This window comes from Pyricularia pennisetigena, chromosome 5 (assembly GCF_004337985.1).
Source record: "Pyricularia pennisetigena strain Br36 chromosome 5, whole genome shotgun sequence".
In the NCBI taxonomy this organism is placed as follows: Eukaryota; Fungi; Ascomycota; class Sordariomycetes; order Magnaporthales; family Pyriculariaceae; genus Pyricularia; species Pyricularia pennisetigena.
The window spans coordinates 1,766,737-1,791,278 of NC_043743.1; the positions used below are offsets into that span (position 1 = coordinate 1,766,737).

The 24,542-nt window shown below is 51.3% G+C and overlaps 4 protein-coding genes across 4 annotated transcripts; 2 read left to right on the forward strand and 2 right to left on the reverse strand.

The window, feature by feature from the left end:
- Nucleotides 1–387: 387 nt before the first annotated feature.
- PpBr36_08481 (uncharacterized protein) lies at nt 388–2,801 on the reverse strand (the record flags this gene model as incomplete). Its single annotated transcript, XM_029895612.1, has 3 exons — nt 388–731; nt 835–2,485; nt 2,574–2,801. 3 exons carry the CDS (start codon nt 2,799–2,801, stop codon nt 388–390), a joined length of 2,223 nt encoding a protein of 740 aa, XP_029747220.1.
- Nucleotides 2,802–4,011: 1,210 nt separating this feature from the next.
- On the reverse strand, nt 4,012–5,769 carry PpBr36_08482 (uncharacterized protein; the record flags this gene model as incomplete). Its single annotated transcript, XM_029895613.1, has 8 exons — nt 4,012–4,253; nt 4,359–4,594; nt 4,706–4,727; nt 4,790–4,813; nt 4,870–5,023; nt 5,105–5,211; nt 5,283–5,379; nt 5,485–5,769. 8 exons carry the CDS (start codon nt 5,767–5,769, stop codon nt 4,012–4,014), a joined length of 1,167 nt encoding a protein of 388 aa, XP_029747588.1.
- A 9,422-nt stretch (nt 5,770–15,191) lies between these two features.
- PpBr36_08483 (uncharacterized protein) lies at nt 15,192–16,973 on the forward strand (the record flags this gene model as incomplete). The annotated part of the gene is made up of 3 exons (XM_029895614.1): nt 15,192–15,302; nt 15,359–16,231; nt 16,311–16,973. 3 exons carry the CDS (start codon nt 15,192–15,194, stop codon nt 16,971–16,973), a joined length of 1,647 nt encoding a protein of 548 aa, XP_029747059.1.
- Nucleotides 16,974–20,562: 3,589 nt separating this feature from the next.
- PpBr36_08484 (uncharacterized protein) lies at nt 20,563–24,087 on the forward strand (the record flags this gene model as incomplete). The annotated part of the gene is made up of 2 exons (XM_029895615.1): nt 20,563–20,850; nt 20,947–24,087. Coding segments are annotated over 2 exons (3,429 nt in total), but the record flags the coding sequence as incomplete, so codon positions are not given.
- Nucleotides 24,088–24,542: the final 455 nt, after the last annotated feature.

Sequence of the window (24,542 nt, forward strand, 5' to 3'; positions counted from 1 at the left end):
AGCTCACCGATCAGTCCACACCACCGGACATGCGTAGTGTAAGTCCATGAGTCGTCCCCGAATCTTCCAGACATCAAGGGAATATAAACGAAGCGTACAGGGTTGTGGGTATATGTTGCGCAAGCCATTAAACTTTTTCATCATTTTCATGGTTGCCTCCCCTGGTTAAAAAAAAAAAAAACAAGTAATAGACGCAAGGGCCCCTGGATAACAGCGTACAAGAAAGAGAAGAAAAAAAAAAACAAGGCAGTAACCTAACATGCAACTGTTGACTGAGAAATCGATTGGTAGGTATATTGCGTACACTTTGGCGAGCTATACAAGTGGTTGTACGGGTCAAATAGTCGGGACGACAGCTGGTAGGTCCGCTTCAATTATTGTTAGTGATTAGGTTTCAAGCGCCTGAACGCCACCGAATGAGTAGCCAAAGTCGACCAGGTTATCGAGCATCCAGTGTTGGGGATCAAAAAAGTCATAGGCTGTTGCATTTGCATCATAACCGCCCAGAGTAGTCAGAAGGGATGCGCTACTCTGGGCGCCTCCATTGTTGCTGTTTCCAGAGAGCCCAGATGCGCCCAATGGTGTCAAGCCACCATTGTTTGCGGGCGCTGGAGCTGGTTCGATCAAGCTAGCCGTAAGTCCATGGGAGGGCGGCATCAAAGTCGTGTCCAAATGGGTCGAAGATGCCGAAGATTCGTTCGCCGAGTCCGGGTTGGTGGGATTCTTGAGGGCTAGCGAACACTGTCAGCCTTCGTATCAATCATTTTGCACGCGCAAACGAGAAGGCAGAAGGTAATCCATCGACAGGCCAAACTATAGGTCGACAATACTCACCATCCAAAGAACCACGTCCCCTGGCTTCGTAATCCTCCCTCCATGCCCAGATTGAGTCAAAAACAAGGCTCATACTATGTCTGCACCGAACCTTGAGCTGTAAGCTGTCATCAATCATGCCACTCTCCATATAAGCAGGGTCTACCCGAGCGCCATTCCACATCTGCACCATCAGCTCAGCTAGCCGCCAGCTGAGATCATTCCTGTTGACGCTTGTAGCCCGGATGGCCTGGGATGTGCGATGGAAAAGGAGCCGGCCGCGTTCAAAGTCTATGATCTTTGCAAAGAAGGACCGCATCAGCTTGAGAAGTACGAAACCAGTAGCAACAAGCATCTGCTGCATATAGTTCGTCGCGTATTTCAAAGTGTCGTTTCCGCCTTGCTCCTGAGGGTTTGTGTCATAGTCACCCTCCAGAATTGCATCTAAATAACTGGTGGTCGCGCGGAAAAGCTCTTTCAAGTCATCGACATAGGTTGGAGTTTTGCTCGAATCGAAAAAGGCCGCAAGGCGAAGATGGAGGCCTGCTGCCTTCAGGTGCAAGTTGACTACCGGACTCAAATCCCGCGACAAAATATTGGCATTGAGCTCGCTATACTCGCGACGAAAGACGCGCATGAGAATTGCACGGTGCTCGTCTCCAGCGACGCCTCGAGGATCACTGGCATTGCTGTACATCTCCTTGGAAACTTTGTCGCAGAAGCGCTCGATCTGCAGTCTGGCTTCTAATTCGGCAGACAACTGGAATGGACCGTTATCGCCAGGACGGACAGCGAGGGTCCAGTCGTATAGTGTCGAGGCAGGCTGACCGTAGCCAGTGCCTATTGTTTGTGCCACAATGTTGCAAACAGCCCAGGTGGTGACTCGGTCGTGAAGTTGCTCCTTGTTAAGCTCAATCTGCACTCTGGAGAAGTCGTTGATGTGCATTGGCCGATGCAATCCTATTCCTGTTGCGATCTTCATCATGACGCCGCAGAGGATATGTGTCGGGTCCGCAGAGCTGGTGCTTGTTGGCAGCGGCCATGTGCAAAGAAGGCAGAGTGCCTTCACAATCCAATAGTTGCCCGGCACCTCTCCTATGGTCGACCAAAGTAATTGGTTTAATGGACGTGATATGTTTCCTAAAAGCGTAGGATCTGCGGGATATCGTCTAGAGGCTATAGCTACAATAACCCAGTAGAGCAGGGTATGTTGCTGGTAGTAAGCCTCAGGTGTCATTTGTGGGTTGAGAAATGGGAGTATGGGATGGTAGTGGCGGAAAAAGATATCGAAAAGCTGGGCTTCTGCATCCTCGGTAAGTTGGACCTCGTCAAGACTGCGGACGATTCTGGGTATCGTGTAGCCCCTTTTCAGGTGCAGCAGAGACGATACGGCCTCCTCGGAGCCCATCAGTGACGGGTTTCGGGTGTGCGAGTAGACGTTGTTTACGATGGGCGACGGGATTTGCGAATGCATGCCGTCGTCCTCGTCGATAAACCCGGCAGTCCGTGCTCGTTGTACGGCGCGCCGCAGCATATCAATCTCCTTCTCCATCTCGGCATGCTTACTGCGCTTGCCGACGCGCTTGAAGTTGGATTCGATTTTGCACTCGAGCTTGAGCCTCCCACAACGGGTGCATCCCTGAAACGGGTCTTGTACGACATCGCAACGTAACTACAATGAGACATTGAACAGTCAGCTCAGACACTCATCGAACGATAATCCAATAATATGTAGTCGCAGCACATTATGCAATGCAGACCTTTTGTTGCCGGCACTCATTGCATGCCCGTTTGACGCCCGGTTGGCGCTTCTTCTCGTGGTGATCGCCATGATCATCGTCAAGCCCTGGGCTGCCTGGGCTGCTGTCGATGGTGCTGGCTAGGCCGCCGACACTGCGCTTTCTCTTGGGACCGCCGTTGGCTCCGACGTGACTCCGTGCACTGACGGGGCTTGTCGGGCTCAGAGACGCTGCGGCGCCGTGATCCATGCGTGCGGCTGCTGCAGCGGCTGCTCACGGATGCGCGCTGGGTGGAATTAAGGGTCCGCTGGGCCAATGTTGACTTGTGGGCGATGAGGGGTGTCGCGGGTCGGCCGCCGACCGGATTTAGACTTTTTTTTCTTTTTATTTTTTTTTTTTCTGTCCAACCCGTGTTTTTATAATACCCTTTTTGTCGGCGCCTGCGCAGCGCAGGACCTTCGGCGAGTCACAAGAATTGACAATCGACAAGGCTGTCGTCGCAAGTGCGTATGCGGCTGGCAACGGTCGCTTTCTGGGCGTTCCGGTGTCGCGCCTCGTGCGGTTTGGTAGTTGTTTGTCACACAATCAGAGGTGAATCAATTCGAAGTCGAGCAATTCCGACTCCGGAGGGGCGGGGAACTTTGCACCCCCAAACTGGGAGAGGCAAAGCTGCCAACCGCAAAATGATGACTCTAAAATGGCATTTGCTCCTAACACCCACTTGACTTGACTCAGGGGCGGGGTATAGGCCCCTGTCATTGCAACTGGAGAGCCTTCATTGGTTTGTCGTGCATGCCTTTTGTCAATCCAGGCTTAGCCGTATCCACTTGGTGGGTATAATCACGTGAATCTCTTTTTCGTTCGAAATTCGTTACTTCGGTAGGAGATTCGGTACCGCTGATGTCTCCCCGGCGCTATTTCCGAGCAATCTTCAACAACTGGGATGTCACCGGGAAAGATAAACATGCCTTCATCTAGCGCAACCGCAACTGGCGCCCATGCAAGCCAGGTTACGCAACAAAAGGAGCAGATGCGCTATCAGAAAAAACCACTGAAGCCGCCACGGAGTAATCCAATGCCTCTCAATTACACAGTCCCGATTTGCAGAAAGGGCGAAGTGTCGTTCGCACCATCCACAGCAGAATCCCGGTACCCGCGCCCTGATCATAGCGAATTTACGTCAACCGCCATTTCTCAACCATTCATCAACCCGGCCACCAGCTTGTCCGTGAATCGCAGCGGCGGCAGTGAAGAGGATTGAGCTGATTGATGCTCGATACTCAAGCATCGGCTGGTCAGCGTGTCGGGGGACTAGCGCCGAGGTCGGAGCCTCCATGACTGGTTGGAATTGCTTTTGCCTCGTGTTCTTCCGATGTCTGCACCGTTAGCCGCTCAAAATTCAAAGTGCAGCTGATGTATGTCATATCGAGCATGCATGTTCCTAGGCGTATCTTTCGTCCTATTTGGACTTGACCGGAGTGTCCACCATCAGCCCGAGAAGACTCATGCCCACCTCCGCCGCGGCCAGGACCGTAGTCTCGCCCACATTGTCATACACCGGGGAAACCTCGACAACGTCGGCTCCAACGACGGACAGCCCAGTGAGGCCGTCCAGAATACTCAGGAGCTCTCGTGTGGACCAGCCCCCTGGCTCGGCAGTGCCTGTGGCCGGTGCAAAGGCAGGATCAAGGACGTCGATGTCTGCCGTCGCAGGGAGCCAAGGTTAATTCAGCTGGGATGACATCTAGACTCTTCTTTGGGCGGAACGGACTCCTGGTGGCCCTCATCTCAGGGGCTGCAACTTACCAATACTGATATACACCTTGGAATCGCCTACCCTTTCCTTGATGCGGGAAATCAGTCCTGAAACGCCAAGCTTATCCAAATCACGAGCAGTGATGATGGTGAAGCCGCATCTGAAGTCATTCCTTAGGTCTCCCTTTCGCCGAATGAGAGGGGCGCGAATCCCGGCATGGACGGAGGTGTTCTTGATAAGGCCTTCCTCGTGTGCTATGTGCAAGAATGTCCCATGGTTCAAACCGCTGTGTTTAGCGTCAGAAATATCACGACCCATATTAATGTTCCCCGAGATATCGCAGCATGCCCGTGACATTCTAGCAGCAGAACGGGCGGTGAATGGGGAATACACTCACGCATAATCAGATATTCCGCCGCCTATATTTAAAATTGTTAGGAATGTGCATATTTGTGTGATTGAAGCTGCGGAGGATACTTACCAAGAACGGCAGGGTCCCAGGTATCTGGAAGTTGATCGTCAGCATCCTCCGGCTATTGTTTGGTTCAGCTATTTTCTTACCAATGTGTGAATCCATATGAATCACGGAGACTTGTCCAAAACGCTTATATGTTGATCGTAAGGCAGAAAGTGTGGTGGTGTGATCGCCGCCCAATGTTAGAATTCTCGGTGTCTTTGACATGGAAGTGTTGGCCGCAGTCCTCCCCGAAACGACCTAGGTAATATAAAAATACACCAAGAAGATACCGTTAGCCGGGCTTAGAATGACTACAAATGATGAAGACACTGCTGTTACCTGGTGAGCCTTGTCGAGCTGCTTCAATGCATAATTGTTATCCAGCCATGTGAGCGTGACATCCCCGCAGTCGACGATGGATGCCCCAGACGCAAACAGGTTCTTGCCTGACGACAGTTTTAGCAATGCAACGTTCTGATCTCCTCCACTACTGTAGTTAGTTCAGTAGTAAGCCTACCGGTATATATGCTCCAAGACTCTTTTGCAAAAATCCTCTGGCTACCCGTCCGTATCCCCTGAGGTCCATAGCGCGCCCCAGGTCTACTTGTAGTAGTCTTGAAAGACATGTTCGCATTAGCTCTTGAAGTTCAGCCAATTGTTTTAAAAAAAAATCACAAAGAGATACGCCGAATCAAGAAAAACGACCCTGGTCTACCTACGGTATCAAAAGGGGCTCCCATAACAGCGATGTCATAGACATTATCCTCTATCTCTGCCTGCTCGTCCGAGAAACAGTTGACATACGGCAGGTTACCAAAAGTCTTGAGCCCATTGAACTGACTGCCCGTGATTATGTCGATATCTTCATCATGCCAAGCATGAAGCTCATCATGTTCCCTACCACCGCCGCCGCCAAGGGGCATCTGCGGTCCGCGAGGAAATTCCCATGCTGCTGATGCCGGGCTGAGCCACATTAGCACTAAAATCCAAGCAGCAGACTTCATGGCGGAATCGGGGCCGGTTTATTGGCTAAATTTTGGCTTCCCGAGAGATAATGTGAATCCCATTTGGTCCTTACTTTTACAAACCAAAAAAAGAAACTGGTGTCGCACGACAATCTCTATTCAAACTCTAACATCTATGCAGCACAGCAGTTTACATCATTCCAGATACCCCGCCTCGGATGAACCAAGGCCAGCCCACAACTGGGCTTGGCGGTGAACTTGCCGGTCTGGCTTTCCGATGGAACCCAGCTTGAAAGAAAAATCCCTGAGATTTTGAGGATTGACTACAGACTTTGAAAATCAATTGTAGTCAAAGAAAAATAGAAAAACACCTGCGGAAGCAAAGAAAGCCTGGTCTGCGCCCACGGCGGCCTGCCTCGCGGCCTTTTTCAAAACCTGCCAGGTTTATTCTGTCAGAATACACCAACCGCATCCAAACCGCCATGATTGGTGTAATGGAGATTCTGTAGCTTCAAGGAAACATTCAACTTTGTGTGGTTCTAACACCTACAGTCCTGAGAACCGCCCCCGGCGTATCTTCAAATTGATGTTTCACGGGCTGTCGCATTTCCTGCAAGTGTCTAATAACAGGAATGACCCCCCACGAGCTGTGCGATCCCCTAATCTTTCTGTCTATTGAGTTGATTGACGAACTGGGGACCTTTCTGTGACCAAAAGGCCAGCTGCAGATGCGCTTCCAATCAGGAGGTGCTGAGCTGTCGTTGCCCTCTCTTGCTTGTGGCGACTCGGAGATGTCATCGGCACTTGACGTGCTTGTCGACACCAGGGAGTTCGGATGATATCCCGAATTTGAACCATAAACGAAAGTTATAAGTTTCAGGGGTTAACAATGCTCGATACTCTCACAGAAGTGTGTTGGCCTTCATCGTGCATACCAGGTTGCCAGGATGCTCAAAGTAGTTCTGATATTCCACCGCCTTCATCTCTGTTTCTCAACTGGCAGCTGAGCATGGCTTGCCTAGTCTTCTGTGGTGAAAGGGATCAACGCTCAACCCAATTTTGCCGATTTAAATACCTTTTTGCTAAAAAGGAGACTTGAATAAGGCAGCTTAGCCTACACCCGGAGTCTGGAGCTTGATGTTGTCTTGTGATGTAGAGAGTGTCCCCGAATGTCATGTTCAATCACGGCCAGTATCCAAAGCTTCTTCCCCTGCTTGCAGTCTACGAATCAACTTTGGTAACCAAATAGTGCGACTCCCTGTGCGGCTCCACGGCAAGCAGAGGATAGCAAATCATAAAAGGTGACGCGCAAAAGCCTTTTTTTTTGGTTGGGGCGTGTGACTGTACCACATCCGTGAAGGATTAATCTCTGTCCAAAGTCCAAGGTATGTATACAGTAAAACCACATTGCGACTTTTATGGGTTGTAGAACAAGAGGGGCTCTCGAATGAGAAATGGCTCCAAGCCTGCCTTGAACCACACCAGCCTGGGTGCTTGAGTCTCCTGGCGGTCTTGCAACCTTGCTCCTTTGTCGGCGGTGAATCACTGATGCTGCCTACAAGTCGGCCAGTCCGACTTGGCCGCATGGCTAGGCCTGCCACCGGGACGTGAGAGGCAGCACGGCTGTGGAGATGGTTACACTGCTCTGCCAATTTCCATTCAAAAAGACCAAAATCTTTGGGTTGAACGCCTTATCGAGCAGTCGGTTCTATTAGTTGGCATTCACAGCTGCCCCATACAGCCCTCATCCGCACCGGGTACCATGTAGCTATGAAGTTCGAACAATGGGGATAGAACGCATATACCAAAGTTTATGGGTAGGCAGGTAGAAAAGTAGGCAGTAGGTAGGCAAGTGCTTTGCCACTCAGTCCTTTGGGTTAGCCTGGCCCCGTTTCTCGCCGGAGTCCAGAAGGGAGAAAAGGCTAAATGCCGTGTACCATACAATTCTTGACCTTTCACGACTGGCCTGAAATGACCAAAGGGCTTGCAAGCGAGCTTCCTCGGGGCATTTTCTCCACTGATGATACCTGTGTACAACCAGTATGGACTAGTCTAGCGTAGTTGCTAGGTCTCCAATAGTCTAATCTAAACAAGACCTCATTGCTCCGTGGATGGAAAAGAGGCATTTTCTTCAGCCCAAGACTGGTAATCGAGTGGTGAGTCTTTTGATCGACACGCAAACATGAAGGAAATGGTCATCATTTTTTTTATTCCCGATCGGCATCCAGATGAACAAAGTATCACAGTTTCTGCTACTCTCAATCTTGTCACATTTCCCGGGATTACCTTGGCGTGTGCATTAGAGATCAATAGCCCCAGCGCGGTCCTACTCACGCTTCATACAGGGCCTAGACAGCAATGACATCCTGGGCAGTGCAGGGGGAGGCGGCACAGGCGCATAAGCGGAGTCAAGCCGCCGATGAGAAGAGAGAAAAGTTTTCCTTTGCAGTTTTCTTGACATTCTCGGCTCAGTCTCCGGTGCTGTTGCTGCAGGTTCAATGACGGCAAAGTCCGGAACCCCCCTGACCAAAAGTCTCCTAAGAGATGAAGGACAGCAAGAGATGGCAGGGAGCTTGCAAATGGAAAATAAAATAAATTGAGTATGCAGGGACAGAAAACTACTGTTACAGTCTAGCTTAGACGAGATGACACGACTGTGCCACAAACTACACTAAAGTGTTCTGGCGTATCGGAACAGCTTGGGAGTGTTGTAGTATAGGTGCCCAATTTGGTTGGTTAGAAGCTCAGAGCCAATAGTAACTACTATCTCATCTTTTTTCTAGTGCAGGAGGTAGCTCGGGAATGACGGTATGCTTAGGGGCCCGCCGAAAAGGACAAGACTTTCGAACGAGGGGATAAAAAGTGAAAAGCCAATCCACTGACAAATAAGCCCTTGCCAAAAGGACGGAGGTTATACTTCGCTTGTCTTTTCTCCCTTTCGATCACCGCGTTGTCAGGGGGCTAGGGCAAAATACTTACCCTAAACGTGAGCAGCACATGGTACTGGACAGAGCCGATGGCGATCTTGGCAGAGTCGGTCTAGCACAGGCAAGACAAGAGACTGGTACCGTTTACATGGCAGGCGTACAAAGACCAGGCAACCAACTATCACTACAAGAGCACGAAAGCTTTGTGAGCAGGCCGTTTGATGCCTCGTGCAGAGGGGACTCGGTGTACCACATTCCTGGGTCCCGACCACGTCAGCGCGACCTCAAAATGGACCGTGTTTGGTGATATTGGAAAGCTCGAAACCCCAAGCTACGTTGCCAATCACATCACCTACTGTAAGCGGAGTTCAAAGAAAAATGAGAGCCAGCATAAGACAATCCACCCCACGTCTTTGGACCATGTCCCCACCTGGCCTTGGTGTGCATCCTTGTAGAGTCGCGCTCGCGCTTAAAGCGTTGGCGGCCTTGCTGCTGACCTGCTGCTTTCTAGAACGCTTATTTGACGCGCGTATCAGCGGTTGCGACGTGACATACAAGGAAAGAAGAATGCCCAACGCAGCGGTGAGGGATAGGCGCAGTGTTGCTGAGGGTGGAGATGGCGCGGTACCCTTTGCGGATCATTTCGAGAGAACAAAAAGACGCTAAATAGCCGCCATAATCTGTCAACATTCCCAAAAGGAAAAGGAAAAAAGCCGGAGAGTTCGGCCACACCACCTGCATGATATGCACGGGATCGGGGAGGGGATTGAAATGAGCCTCGCTGTATGGATTATCATGCTCAATATTACCGCACAGATATTGTCTAGCAAGGTGGCTTGACCTGGCAGGGGCGAGCATAGTAGGTCACTCTGTCCAAGAGGCCTGCCTATCCATAATTTTGCCGCCGCTGACCTTGGCTGAACCCATGCCGGCGTGGAAAGGTCGTCCAGACTGTCGGTAAATGATGGAAATGCAGAATTGACCGTGAATGACCGGGCTGTCGCATTGCAATCACAGCCCAGGTCGGTCTACCACTCTCAACTCGGCTATCCACAAATTCGCCGCTCAGAAATGACAGAATGGGTTCCTCTGTCCATCCGTAGAGAACTAGAACTGGTAGCTCTGCCATTGATTTTTTTTTTTTTTTTTCAACTGAGGGAGTAAACAAGCCTAACTAGAATCGTTTCAACCCCCACGGCTTTGACAGCCTCTTACTCACTGCCTGGGTATTCTTTTTTCTACTTCTCCCGGAGCCGTCCGCCCGAGTTGTCTGCCTATTTGATACGAAGTAGATAGTCATGACAATATATCGATCATCAGGTGCAAGTCAAGGGATCCACCCGGTCGCATTCGATGCGGCCAGCTTATTGTATACCCACCATCTCAGACTGACAGAGCTTGACAACTGGGCAGGCAAGGCAGGCTGAACAGCGGGCTGCATGAATCAGTGACCGAATCGCCTCATTGCCTGAGTTTATCTGTTAATCAAAACGGTACGTGGCCCCTCATGCGCGATGGTGACAGCGAATGGTGTTTTTCGAAACTCTGGGTGTGGAGGGCAGAGAGGAGTAAGAGATGGGGGAGAGGGGCCCGCTTTGCCTTCGGTTGTCCAGTCCAAATTGAGCAACTACAAGTACGCAGTACGTAGTGGCTGTGGATCCGCCCAGGATCGCTCTGACCAATGTGAGCCAACGGATCGTCCCGACAGATCGGAACCGGTGGGGCAGAGGCGCGGGCGCTTGTGGCACTGGCGAGCCAATTGGGACCGGGTTTGATGTGGGTGGTGCACGCCTGGGCAGGCGGGACAGGATGAACCGGCTGGCCCTTCCGGGTTGAAACGGTCGCTCCGCAGCCTGGACTGGGTTCTGACAGGAGATGCCATGTCCTGGCCTCCGTGGCAGTACTGGTGGAGTTTTTCTTTCCTTCGTCAAAATGTGATAAAGAGTAAATTTTACTTTGACCGGCATTGCGATTAGGGCCTGGTTTTCCTTCCTTTGGTCATTTATTTGTATCGCTTGATCGATTCGTGACCGTCAAGGCGTTCGCAGACTCAAGTGCAGATGGGTGCATGATGCGGAGAATCAGGGCAAACATCTATTTTGGGAACAGCGCAGCGACATAAAATACTATGTAGGCCTTTATTCGTGTTTGTTATTTTGTCGACAAGTGTCTGGAACTCGCTACTGCTGATGATCAGAGGTGCAGATATGTGCATGCTGGAGGCACTGTAGTTGTGCGGTGTTAAGCGAGGCGTGGTTGGGGCTCAGGCAATGTGGTGGGGGGCGATTGAGATTTTTTTTTCTTTTCTTCTCTGTGTGTGTCTTGCTCTCTGCTCATCTGACAGAGAGCCTCATTGACCGCTGTGTGCGACCCGGCAGATTGGGAAACGTGAGCCATCCCAAACACTTCAACCCACTCCTGAGGCACAGAGGCGGCGCAGATAGGCCGCTGAATACGACCAAGGGGTTCCCAATCACAATCGTTTGATTGTTTGAAATGCGAACTCCAAAGATAAATGGCATAAATCGAACTACAACAGTACCTAGAAGATTTCACTTCGAAATTGGCGAGCGTCCTTTTGCTTTGTGCTCATTAGAAAGTTATCTCCGTAGGGCAAGGACATAAGGCGGGGCCGCATGCGTCTCTCTACCGTACAGTACGTAGTTTCCGGCCAAAACTAGCGACCGGTTCCCTGCCTGAAGTCACAAAGCGTTGCATGCTGTGCTTTTGTCTTTTTTTTTTTTTTTTCTCCGGTACGGTCGTCATTCTACTTCTTGCTTCGTTCCGAGGTACCTTTGAAAGATGGCCCTATCTTGCTGTTGGTCGCTTGTCCGGCTAAGAGAGGCGCGCGGTTACTGGAAGCCTGGCCGCGAAAGAGGGCTTCAAAGGCGGTCGACCTGGGGAAGCCAGGGAGCTTTGAGCACTCTCGAAGCTCTGCGATTTGGTAAAAGTGTGGAGACAGCTTGAGTCCTATGCCTACTATGGTTTGTCCACAAACGAGAAAGGTCTGCGGCCGCATTCCTTGGACAAAACTGTTCTAAGCGAGACTAGAAGTGCAAAACAGCTCTTCAACTCCACTCGTAACGCAACCAAAGCTAGGGAAAAAAAAAAGTCGACAAAGGGTGGAAATGTGGGTTGATCGTAACGAAGCTGGTTGAGGTACCGAATACATTGCACCTTGGAGGTGAGGACAAGGGAGCGTCCCGACAGTCTGGTAAGGTGGAGTGGAGTGTGGACCAATGAATATGAAAGACCGCAGTCGGTGACAGGCACCCATGCAATCATTCTGGGTTGTGCCATGTACCTATGCACCGTTTTCTTCCCGCACGTTTTCTGTCCTACGGCACACTTTGGTCGTCGTGCAGTTGAGCACTTTATCGACCAGCCAGCATGAAAATGGAATGACGTTTATTATTTGTATTTTTTTTTCATGCAAGATATGGGTGGTGTGAGAAAATTTAGGTTAAACAAAATTCAAATAGTCATATTTGGGTTAACTGCGGCCGCCCATTCTCGGCTTTCTTTCCAAGTTTTGTGTAGGTACCAATCTCAAAGTTGCAATTGTGATTGTTTACCAACTTTATACTCTATCACAACCTACCTATCCAAAAGAAAATGGGCACCTAAAAGAATAACGGCCCGTCACTTGGATGCCGGACGGTCGGTCCCGAGAGGCACAACAAGCACAATGTGGAGTTTTTTTGTGATGATGTGGCACCCGCCCGCCCCAAGGCACATACATATATGTAAACTTCTGACGAATCGAGATGGGAAGCTGTCGATCGACAGACTGAGAGTATATTGCTAAATTTCGTGTGATTGGTTTGGCCCCCAAAATGCACTACTTCCATGGTTTTGCAGCTGCGTGAATACGACTTTGTCGGACGCCCCCGAAAGACTCGCTAGGCAAGTATGCACTCACTATCGCTGCCTAGTAGTATGTGGTATCTGGGTGAGCTAGCTTTGAAAGACTTCGCTCATAGTGAGTGGGAAACATTTAGGCAGAAAGAGGGCAAATTTGATGGAAGCCGCTACCGCATGCTTCGCGACTCAAAAGTGGAGAAGATTCAAATAAATAGACACATATAGTTTGAACGGAACATGCGGCAAATTACACACAGAGTTTCCTGATGAGCAGAAATTAAAGTCTTTTCATCGTTGCTCTTGTACAGTTATAAAGCTGTTAGATAGTACGGAGTAGCATATGTCTTCAACTTGGAAGGCATGGCTGCGACACGTAAATGTTCAGAAGTCAAACGCAAGCTAGGCTTCCTGGAAATTAGCCCGCTTACCGTTTTGCCGTGGGCCTCTGTAGGTAATGGAACCCTGCCGGGGCCGGGCAATCGTCTTTCATCGTCTTTGAGTGGTTACGCCAAGTGAGAGCAAAAACAATACCCCACTAAAAGTCCCCAAAGCCCATTTCGATCCCTCCACTCCTCCCACTTTGGTCAGCGCAACTCGCACTTACTTTCCTTTCTGTCTTCATGCGCCACATGTCGACATCAATTTCTTTTGTTTTCTATTTTGATTTTTGTGTCACAAAGATGTTGCGCTGCAATCTCCTACCACTACACTATCGTTGCTTAACTCCATCTACACCGACCCATTTTCTACCAGTATGATGCTTGTTCTGTTCCTGGCCCCTGGGCATTTCTTGATGAAGGGCAATTCGCCTCGTCCTCTGATGACTGGTCAATCTCGCGCTGCCCGTGAGTATCCCTTGAGATACTCAGTACTACCTAATCTTCCCAGGTACGTTGTGATACCTCCAGGTAGGCAGGCCAAGCAAGAACGCTTGGAAGGGCATCTGGGCGCTCTAGCCAGGACCCAAGTATTCTGTCGGACGATAGCTACGCGTTGGAGTGATGCGCCCGGGCGGGGCCCTTCAACCCTACGGAGCCTCCGAAAATACTAGACTTGCCTTTTCTTGGCCCAAAGCCTCAAACCCCTTGCTCAATAACTCTTTTGGGCTTTCCCCGCGCACGACCAGACAAAGATGGCATAATTCTGGGGCTGTCAGGTTACGCAAGGGATTCTCGTCCTACATAGGCGTTTGACTAGCAAACCGTCACACGTTGACCTTAACACCATCATGCTCATCGTGCGATGAGCCAGCAGTCACTCGGGTTTGCTATGCACTTATCTCACATTCTCTCTTTATTTCTGTTCTTGATTCACCCATGTGTACAGCTGGAATTAGAATTCTGCCCAGGGCTTTACAAACATTATGGCCCTATTAATGCCATAGGGCTTCCAGTATATGGATTCTCCCACATCTGTATTCTCGTTTAACTTACACTCCTCTTCAAAACGGTAACATAACCCTGGGGCCGTTTTCCCAGTAACGGTTGCCGCGTTTGACACGGTAGGTCGAATCAGGCGAACGAACCCTGTTTCGATTAGGATAGGGGGACCTGGGCAGTCGAATTCAGAGACCCCGGTCGGTACCTGGTACGAGCTTGCGTCCCCACAACATATCATTCTCCTTGGCATTATTGCTATCCTCCCGTCTTCCCGCATTATTGCTTTCCGCGGTAGTTTTTCCTCGTTTCGTGGGCCATCACCCGCTTCAGTGCGGCTCGAGCCCAGCAGGGCCCCCTTTTCACTCAAGACGCAGACCAAGTCACCTTTGTTCTACCAGGAGGCCGTTCTTATTCCGGATAATCTGCTCATCAAATTCTCACCCGGAGTCATCTCGGGCGAACTTGTTTGCCACGGTATAGTGATGCTGATGGAAAGCCATGCAACAACTCAACCAAAGACTTGATCGTCTGGAGACGGCACACAAATTGACGACATACAATCTACCCGGATACATGTCATATCTCTATCCCTCCTTGATGCAGGGAGGTGTAAGGTGTGGTTCCCCCACTAGGAAAAGGGCACACACCACTGGACTATCTGTGCTAAGTACCGGACACTTTGAGGCTACTACGCCTGTCGTATGCATGCTGCCAATACCATGATCTGCAGAAACTCTCAAGGGGTGGAAAGCCTTGGTGGTCAAGGGTCCACCGGGCTATGTGCAGGACCCAAGTGGTGAGGTACCTGGGGCTTTTTCCACAGGGCCAGAAGAGAACCCACCCTTGGGCGGAGAAGATGGAACCTGCTTTGTCTTTACATACATGGTCATCCCCAGAACAAAAGGTCGGCTCTCGATACTGCGACCGTTGTGTGTCCTCTCTTATATATATTCACTCACACCCTCCTCCACAAAGTCTGTTCTACACAAGTTCTCTCATTCGCAAATTTTGACTCATCTTTACTCGTCTACCGGCAAGCTGCAGACCTTGACCAAAGAGCCTTATTGTCGTCTCATCCACCCAAGATCGAGCAACTCTCGACTCCCTGATATCAGTGGAGCAAACCTGCCCTGCGTTTTACACTGCTACCCACCAAACGAACAGGTTCACCATAAAAGGCTTCGAGTTCAAGTTCAAGTAATCTACTTGCAAAAGATTGAATCCACTCAGAGCGCCGACATTGCGTGCTGAGACCTACATTGCGTGCTGAGACCTACAGTTTAATATCACTATGAAGGCATCACCCTACTCCGAGTCCAGGGTTGGCGCGAACTTTGATGACATCGTGCACTCCGCCGCGCCAACATCATCAACTTACGCCCAAGACCTCTCTCCATATAGTGTATGACTGCCCAAATAACACCCTTGAACATTACAAAGCTCTAACAGCCAGTGCAGAATTCGCCATATAGCTACACGACACCTTCGCGAGAGCACACTCCAGCCTCGAGTGTTCCTTCACCTGCATTTGATGACAAAAGTCCTGGACATTACAGCTCTCTGCAGCAGCCTGTTTCGCATTCATATTATCCATATGTCGGACCCGTCACGACCCAAGCACAGCAACTCCTTCCCATCAGCGCCCCTCCGGTCACTGAAAGCAACTTTGAAACCCAGATGGCTGATTACATCAGCGCCTCGCCAACAGTGCCATACTTTGGTCACTTTTGCGTCTCGGAAGTATCTGCAGATGTAGACCGCACTGCCCATCTCAGGGACAGATATGTATTTCCATCCGCAGCAATGGACACCATGCAAACCGCGGAGCAGCAATTGTTCAACATAAACGCATCCGACCAGTCGCTGTATAGAACAGCAGCAAGGAGTCATATGAGTGATACGCACGCAGCATACTCTCCGGTGCCTGGCAACAACATGCAGTCCCCGCAACAAGTCCCAAAGGCAGCAAAACGGCGCAGCACGGCAGCACGAACAGCAAGGGCACGGCCTGTAGCTGCCAGGCGGCGTAGCATAGCCGCCCGTGCCAAAGATGATTCGCCAACAAGGTCCAAAGGCTCCATCAAGACTGGTGAGGCCTCGTCGGGCTCAAAGTCTGCCATAAAGCCCACTCTTCAGCTTAGGGACGAGGCAAGGGAAGAAGAAAAGGTTCTCATGGAGCTTCGTCGAGAACTGTCGGATGATAAAGGCAAGGGTATGTGGGACGAGATCACCAGGAGGTACATAAGCATATATGAGCACATCGAGAGGTCTGCGCTTCAAATGAAGCTCACCAGGGCGATTAATGCGCACTGCATCTGGCCACAGGAAGAGGTAAGCCATCAACTATTCATACCGAACATATATCTATCACCTTCAGTCGACTAATCCCTCGTTCTACTCATCTCTCCAGCTTGATCTTCTCGTTGAGGCTTATCGCGTCGACGCTGAGCAGCGATATAATCGTATCATCCAATGGATGGCAGAAAATGGAGGCTGCAAGGTTTGGCCGTGGAGGCCAAAGCACATTGAAGCACAGCTGGTCAAGCTCGGGCTTGAAGAACCAGAGCTTCACAACCAAGAGAGGTCACGCAGGAGGGCAACAAACGCGCGCAAGAAAAACACATCACAGGCCGTGGCCGTCATCAACCGCGACCCGCAGGGCAACGGAGACGTTACCACCTGGGTCAGGGTGATCCCGGCGCAGCCCACGATAGACTTCAACACCACCCCGTACCAGCAGCCCGCCGTGGCCGCACCCCTCCAGCAGCGGAGCAACGGGTTCACCGGGCCCAGGAAGTTGTCACCGCACCCGCTGGACACTTCGGTCGGTCATGAGATCATCGACCGCCATTTCTTCAGCGACGAGGCTCGCAACAAGATGCTTGACCAAATTGAACAAAAGTACTACCCTGATGACACACCTACCACCGCTGATTCTGCCGATTTCCTCGAAAACGTCAAACCTGAAACCCAGAGCCCAGTCGAAACACGGCAAGGCTCGGGCTTTCATTCCAACATGGTGATGAGGAGCGCCCAGCAGCACGAGAGCGGCCAACAACACGGTAGCGGCTAGCAGCACGGCAACGACCTGACGTTGAAGACGGAGTTCTAATTAGGTCTTGTGATCATTTTATCAGCTCGATTTGTTTCCTGTCTATTTCGTCTCGGTTTTTCTTTCTTAGATTGAACTGGTAATGTTTTTTTTTTTTTTTCTTTTTTTTTTTTTTAGGTTTGCATTTTCGTTCCAAGTCACAAGGGTTCTCTTTCTATTCATTTTCATTGCTTGTTTGCCAATGATTAGACTAGGTGCTCAACCACTGTGGGTAGGCACATTTTTGATTTCAGTCCTTATGCGGTAACTTCTCTGGGTGGTTTTTGTCTATTTTACAATTTTGTTTGCGTTTTCAAGGCTAGTACTGGGTTTAGTGGAGAACAGTTCTCAATACAAGAAATGACTACTGGCTCTTGTTGATAAACTAACCATCCCCGTTGGGACTTTGACAATTGTGAGGCGCTGAAATGAAGAGGAGGCTTCTCCGAGGACAAATGAGAGGACTCCTGACCTTGAACATTGATCTATACAGTCACGCATCGTCCCGCTGCCTTGGGGGATCGGTCACCTCGCAGGGGAAGCCTGCGTAGGGGAATATGTGATTGGAATGTTACTGGTGGCGATTTTCTTGTTTTCTGCCCCCCTCCTTGCCTTTTTCTTTTCACCACATCCGGAACGCCACTACCTTGCAGGTGCGGATTTGGCAAACGAACAGCCATGTATGGACAGCTTCCCCCCTCCGTTTTCAATCTGCTTAGATTGTTCTTTGGTAGATTCCGGCAGCCAAGCGCGAGCTCAACAAAAGTCAAGGACCCCAAAATCCACCTCGACTGTCTATATTTTTGGAATGTGAGGGGGGGCCAGCTTCTTTGGACGGACGAAACCGATTGTGACTAAAAATTTCTAGCACGCCCACGCGCGGCGCATACACACGTAGTTGTTGTTTATACACTTATTATTGAGGTGATAGGCACCGGGTGACATATGCAAGGCAATCATCGCGTCTTGCACAGTGGAGAGGGGGGCCGGGCAACCATGGATAGCAAAGCGGAGGGCGGAGGTCCCCGATGGGGGCGACAGCAGGTTTGATTGGAAAGGTGGGTTATGTTGGGTGGTATTTCAGGCTGACCAAAAGCCCAAGACTATCTGTCAAAAAAAGGGTACCAAGGAACCGTCCCATCATGTTCACACAGGGAAATCTTTTGAGCGTCGATGATGGGGGTGTGATTCACACATACCCATCTCCTCTATCCGTACTGCACGGACGGTGCAATCGCTCTACTATGTTATTACACTTTTGATTGCTTTCCCCGGAGGATAGGTCGCCCTGCTGTTGGTTGGCAGATCGTCAAATCCGGAATAGTTGATGTGCAGCCTCATTGGACAAAGAGGCGCCCGGGCGCAAACAGGGCGCGGCTAAAATAGCCCAGTCGACATTGGGAACCATCGCGCACAGGTGTGTTGCAAAGTGTTGATTGGAGTTTCAAGGGACGACGCGGGTGGAGAGAAGAATGTGATGGCTCATAACGGTGACCTGTGAGCCATGGTACTGCTTGGATGACAGCCCTATCCCCAGGACGCCCTGACCTTTTGAGTAGATCACAGATGCCACCGACCCTGGTCTCAGAAGGGAAAACATTGAAGTTGTGTAATGTAGTGGTAGCTGATACAACTGCCAATGAGGATCTAAGATGATCAAAGTTTCAGACCTTGTTCTCTCTTACGAGTATGTTGCTTAACACATTCGAGGGGTGAGTACTCTGTCACCCTTCGAGGTCAGAACTTAAGGCTGATGTGGTGTCTGAAGTTCCCCGCTGAGAAATAAAGTTATGGAATGTATAGATAGTTGCCCTGCCTTGCTTACTACCGTTCTTACCTAGGCAATGTCACTCCTACCTACTGGTGGGTAAGTTTGCCCGGAACAAGCGAAGTAGCCAAGCGAGCCAGACTCACTCTATCTATCCCTTGGCTCGATTAGCCAATTTGGACCACCAAAGACACGCACATCTTGCGTCCTCAGAAGCTTTCATAATTCTTCGAGGCGACAAGGTCTTGCTGCTGTGGGTGTGTTGCCAGCATCTTCCAATCGCCGACTGATCAAGCCACAAAGCCCCGTTCCAAGTCACATCATATCATGAACGCAGGGAGATGAAATTGATGCAAGGTCAGTCAATGATGGCTATCAGCCAGCCATGGTCCAATGCATTACCCGCTCTCGCCGGCCAGGCACAGCAGACGAGCGAGGCCCTGCGAGCCGAGTGCAGCTGCAAGGGTGAATGGATTCAAGCAAAATCACATGATTAACAATTGATGCCCATTGAAAACATCATCGCATCGGTACCGTCCATGAGAGCTCTAGGGTTAAATGACGCTGAACCTTGCAAGACCTTGTCAGTGGGGAGACGGTCAAATTCGACGCTGACCCTTGCTAACGGAGTCGATACTTGCCTTCGCCTGTGCTGTGGATACTGAAATTGAACCCAGCGGGCGAGATTGTTGCCACTGGACCACCGGCTGGTTGTTCCGAAAACGCCATACCTAGATCGACCCATAGCGTTGTAGAGACACCAGGAGGAGAAGACGGCTTTGGCGGCTAGGTATCTGGCGGCGGTGCTTTCTCGACAGTGAGCGTCACCTTAATCGGATGGAACCAATTAACCAATATCCACCAATGATGATGATAATGAGATGCTGGGATCAAGGTTTCCAGAGAGCGAGAGGGCGAGCCGGTGTGATGAGATGTTACAGCCAAGATTTTCACCTTCTCATCTCGGTGTCGCTCGGTCAAGCAGATCCGGACCATGATATCCGCGGAAGGTGGACAGTGGTGTGCGGATGTTGATCGCCCAGACGGATGGGAGTCATGGAAAAAGTGATTGTTTATGCTAATTTGCATTGTGACATCAAGACGAGACTGGATCAAAATTTAAGTTGCCGGTAAAGGCGCTCTGTCGATGCCTTTGAGATGAAAGTGCATAGTATCATTGCGGCTGTTGTATTTGCTTTTCTTTCTTTTCCCAAGGCTACTGGACAGACGATCTTCTCTGTATGGCCCGGTCGGTGATTATGGTTCCCAGAAGTCAATTGCTCCTGGTGAGAACAGCTGTATACAAAAGTTCCCAGCAAAAGCCTCAAAGGAACCAGGAACGAAAAAAAAGAAAAAAACAAAAAAAAAAAATACTGGCCCAAGTAGTTCGGATGAAAGCCTTGACACTCATATGTTTCTGCAGAAGAAGCTTAAAGTGACTGCCGTGAATGATACAAACACTCTAAGCCCACCTGAGCAAAGCGCTGAAAGCATCAACTCCACCTATGTTGAATTTGCTTGCTAGCACTAAACATTTTCGTCCGAGGTGGCTAGCTAAGCCTTAAACGGCAAGACCCGCAGCAAGCCACCAGCTCCAACCCTGCAGCTGGACATGGAGATGACAGAATTGCAGTTTTGGGGCGGCTGCCAAGCATTGTGACTTTCCACTTGGGATTCTGCGCCCGGAGACAACCGCACTCTCAGAACAACCTGACAGCAGCGCACATTGAAGCCTGTGCCAACCATTGACGAAACAACATCGCCCGGTTAATGGACTGAAACTCTTACCGTCGAACGGATTAGTCCGAACCCTCTGATGCATCTCCGATCCCACCCCTGCAGGTGACGCCAACGCCGGACATGGACCAAGGTCGCAGCAGCGCCATGTCCGGATGCGTGATTCTCGGCCCCCGCGCCGCACCGGTCCCCGTCATCCGCCTGGTGCTACTGCCGCTGCTGCTACTTGTATCATGTTTTACTTTCTGTGAGGGCATGCGGCCGTCCCAGATCGCGGAGCTACGTCGGGAGACCGTCGAACTGTTTTATCATGGCTTCGACAACTACATGGAAATTGCCTTTCCCGAGGACGAGGTACACCGCCCCTTCCGACACCTTGGCCATACACGCCGCTGCAAAGAAATTAAACCAAGATATACTTGCTTACTGACATATGATTGCCCATTGCAGCTGCGGCCAGTCACATGCGCACCCCTCACCCGCGATCCAAAGGATCCCACCAACATCTCGCTCAACGACGTCCTGGGAAACTACTCTCTTACCCTTGTTGACAGCCTGTCGACTCTTGCTATACTGGCATCTGCCCCCGACGAGGACGGCGATGTCGGCCCCAAAGCGCTCCGCGATTTTCAGGACGGCGTCAAGGCTTTGGTGGAGCAATATGGAGACGGCACAGACGGTCCCTCCGGTCAAGGCCTGCGAGCGAGGGGCTTTGATCTCGACAGCAAGGTGCAAGTCTTTGAAACTGTTATCAGGGGCGTAGGTGGCCTGCTCAGTGCCCATCTTTTTGCTTCCGGAGAGCTACCCATTCGGGGCTACGAACCACTGCCGGTATTTGAGGGCCAGGAGCCCAAACCATGGCCCAATGGCCTGACATATAACGGTCAGCTTTTGCGACTTGCAAACGATCTGGCCGATCGCCTACTCCCGGCATTTTACACGCAGACTGGCATGCCGTACCCGCGTGTGAACTTGCGGCACGGTATTCCATTTTACCGCAACTCGCCTCTGCACGATACCTCTGATATTAATTACGAACCAAGTGGTCGAACTGCCGCCGAGGAGATCACCGAGACGTGTAGTGCAGGGGCCGGAAGTCTGGTGTTGGAATTTACTGTACTGAGCCGGCTTACTGGCGACCCGAAATATGAACAACTTGCGAAGCGGGCCTTCTGGGCTGTTTGGTATCGGAGGAGCGATATTGGCCTGATAGGCGCAGGAGTGGATGCCGAACACGGCAAGTGGATAGGGGCCTATTCGGTGATAGGCGCCGGCGCTGATAGCTTCTTTGAATATGCGCTGAAAACGCACATTCTTCTGTCGGGCCATGCGCCTCCCAAGAAGGCCTCGTCTGCCGGTTCGACATCAAGCAAGGGGAAGATGAGCAACACCAAAAGAGGACTTGACCCAAACATACTGTTTCCACCTTTGACGGACGAGGAGAACTCGCCTGATAGTTTTCTCGAGGCATGGCATCACGCGCACGCTGCCACCAAACGGCACCTTTACAGCGATCGCGGCCATCCACACTATGTGAGCGTCAACCTTTGGACCGGCTCGCTTGCGTCACAGTGGATCGATAGCCTGGGTGCATATTACTCTGGCCTCTTGACACTTGCCGGCGAGTTGGACGAAGCTATCGAGACCAATCTCCTTTATGCTGCCGTGTGGACCAAGTACGCCGCGCTACCGGAACGCTGGAATGTCAGAGATAAAATGGTCGAGGGAGGCTTGGGCTGGTGGCCGCTACGTCCCGAGTTCGTCGAGTCAACCTACTTTCTCTACTTGGCGACGAAAGACCCTTGGTACCTGCACGTTGGCGAGATGGTTCTGCGCGATGTCACGCGTCGTTGCAAGACATCTTGCGGCTGGGCGGGGTTGCAAAATGTCATAGACGGGGAGATGAGCGATCGTATGGAGAGTTTCTTTTTAGGAGAGACTGCAAAGTACATGTACTTGATGTACGATGAGAACCACCCATTGAACAAACTGGATGCGCCATTCGTATTCACCACAGAAGGCCATCCACTTATTATTCCCAAGGCGGCCGAACACCCCAGGCAGTCTCACACAACGGCTTCTACGGCGCGCAAGAACAAGGCCGCGGCATCCTATTACGACCCAGGCTTCACCAACTCTTGCCCTGTGCCCAAAGCGCCGGTGCCACTCACGGGGTCCTTGACCGCCGCGAGGAAAGATATTTTCCACGCCGCAAAGATGGTCAACCTTCACCAGACTCCTATTCACTCGGGCAGAACTGTTGTTGAGGACAAGCCAGGCCGAAAGCGGGCGGCCAAGGACCTGTACCACAGTATTTTCCCTTGGACTTTGCCAGGGCGCTTGGTTCCGGAGGATGGGATCTGCTCAAAGGTGCATGAGCCCACGGAAATAACCCTTGAGTTTGCCTCCAACGCGCAACAAGCCGTCGGTGGGAGCTCGTTTAACTACATGGTCGGCACACAAAACCTGGAGCGTCTCACCGTTGACAAGATTCGCGTGCTGAGCATCTCTGGCCTCAAGCTGACTTTGAGACTGGAGGAACGTCGTACTGAAAGCAATGCGCCTGCATCTTATTGGCGTATCACAAAGGTCAACGGCTTGCCTCTGGGGCGAGATGAGTCGCTTGTGCTTAACAGGGCTACACTGGGCGACGTCTCGGACCCGCGCTTCAATATGGTGCGGGATCCGGTCGTCGTCAAGCTGCACCACCTGCACCAGGTGGACCTTGTGTACAATGTCACGGCGGCGGCAGAGGCTGCAGAAGGCGAAGGCGACGTCGAGGTCAAGGAAAGAATCACACTGCAGCAAACTCAAACCGGAACCGGAGCCCTGACTGAGTCCACTGCACCCGACCTCGGAAACAGGATGAAGAGCTTCTTCCAGCAGATCATGAGTTCGCTGGAAGAAGCCGGTGCGGAGCCGACATACACCCCCCGATCAGGGAACGGTGTATCTGCAACATCAGGGACCGCGGCGCCCCCGTACAACGTGCTGATAAACGTCACAGGCATCACTCCCACAGGCCTCGGGGCGGCGCCCCTCCCCTCGGTGGACATGCCGCCAGGCGCGCATATCCCGCACGTAGGGCCCTTCACTGCGAGCTACCTCCCCTGGTCGACCGTGTTCGCGGCTGGGGACGCATGCGACGGGCCGCTGCCCGAGATGGCGCCGCGGGACCACCATGTGATTGTGATCCGGCGAGGCGGCTGTTCCTTCTCGGCCAAGCTGGCCAACATCCCTGCGTACAAGCGCACCTCTGCGAGCCTGCAGCTCGTCGTGGTTGTTTCGGACGACGACGAGGACGACGGCTTCTTCCGCGACGGCCGCGACGGCGGCGGCATGGCCGCGCGCGACTACGATAGGATCGTGCGCCCGCTGCTCGACGTCATGCAGACCACCCCGTCGGGCATGGTGAGGCACCATCCCCTCTCCATGCTGCTCGTCGGTGGTGGCGACGCGGCCTACCACCAGATCTCGCAGGCGGAGCGGCTGGGGCTGACGAGGAGGTATTACATTGAGAGCCATGGCGTCAGAGTTAGAAATATTGTGATAGATGACGGGGACAGCGGCGAGCTCACGTTGAAGGCATAAAGAATGGCATGGAATTTTGTAACGATTTGATATAGACAACTGCGTGTAGACTGATGATGAAATGAGCGTGTATATACTGACTGGCATTTTGTTTGGTTGGCGGTATGATGATTTCGAACATCAAGAGGCCATCTGGGTTTTAGAGTTTGCAACACAAAGCCTTTTTTTTTCTCCCGGGCGTTTCCAACGACAACAGTTTGGTAATGGACAATACGACTATGTATAGTAGTTGTTCATGGTTGGACGTGTGCTTAGGATACCATATGGCATTGCTGAAGCTAGAAAAACCGGCCGTGATGGCCTCAGATGTAGACCTAGTGAACACAACGGGCGCCAAAAAGCCGACCCGGGAACCAAAAGACACCATGTACAGTTCCAATTTTACGAAAGACTGCTACATTCCTAGCCATTCGCTTTCGAATCCTCTTCGACCAGCCACCTTCCTATACCAACCA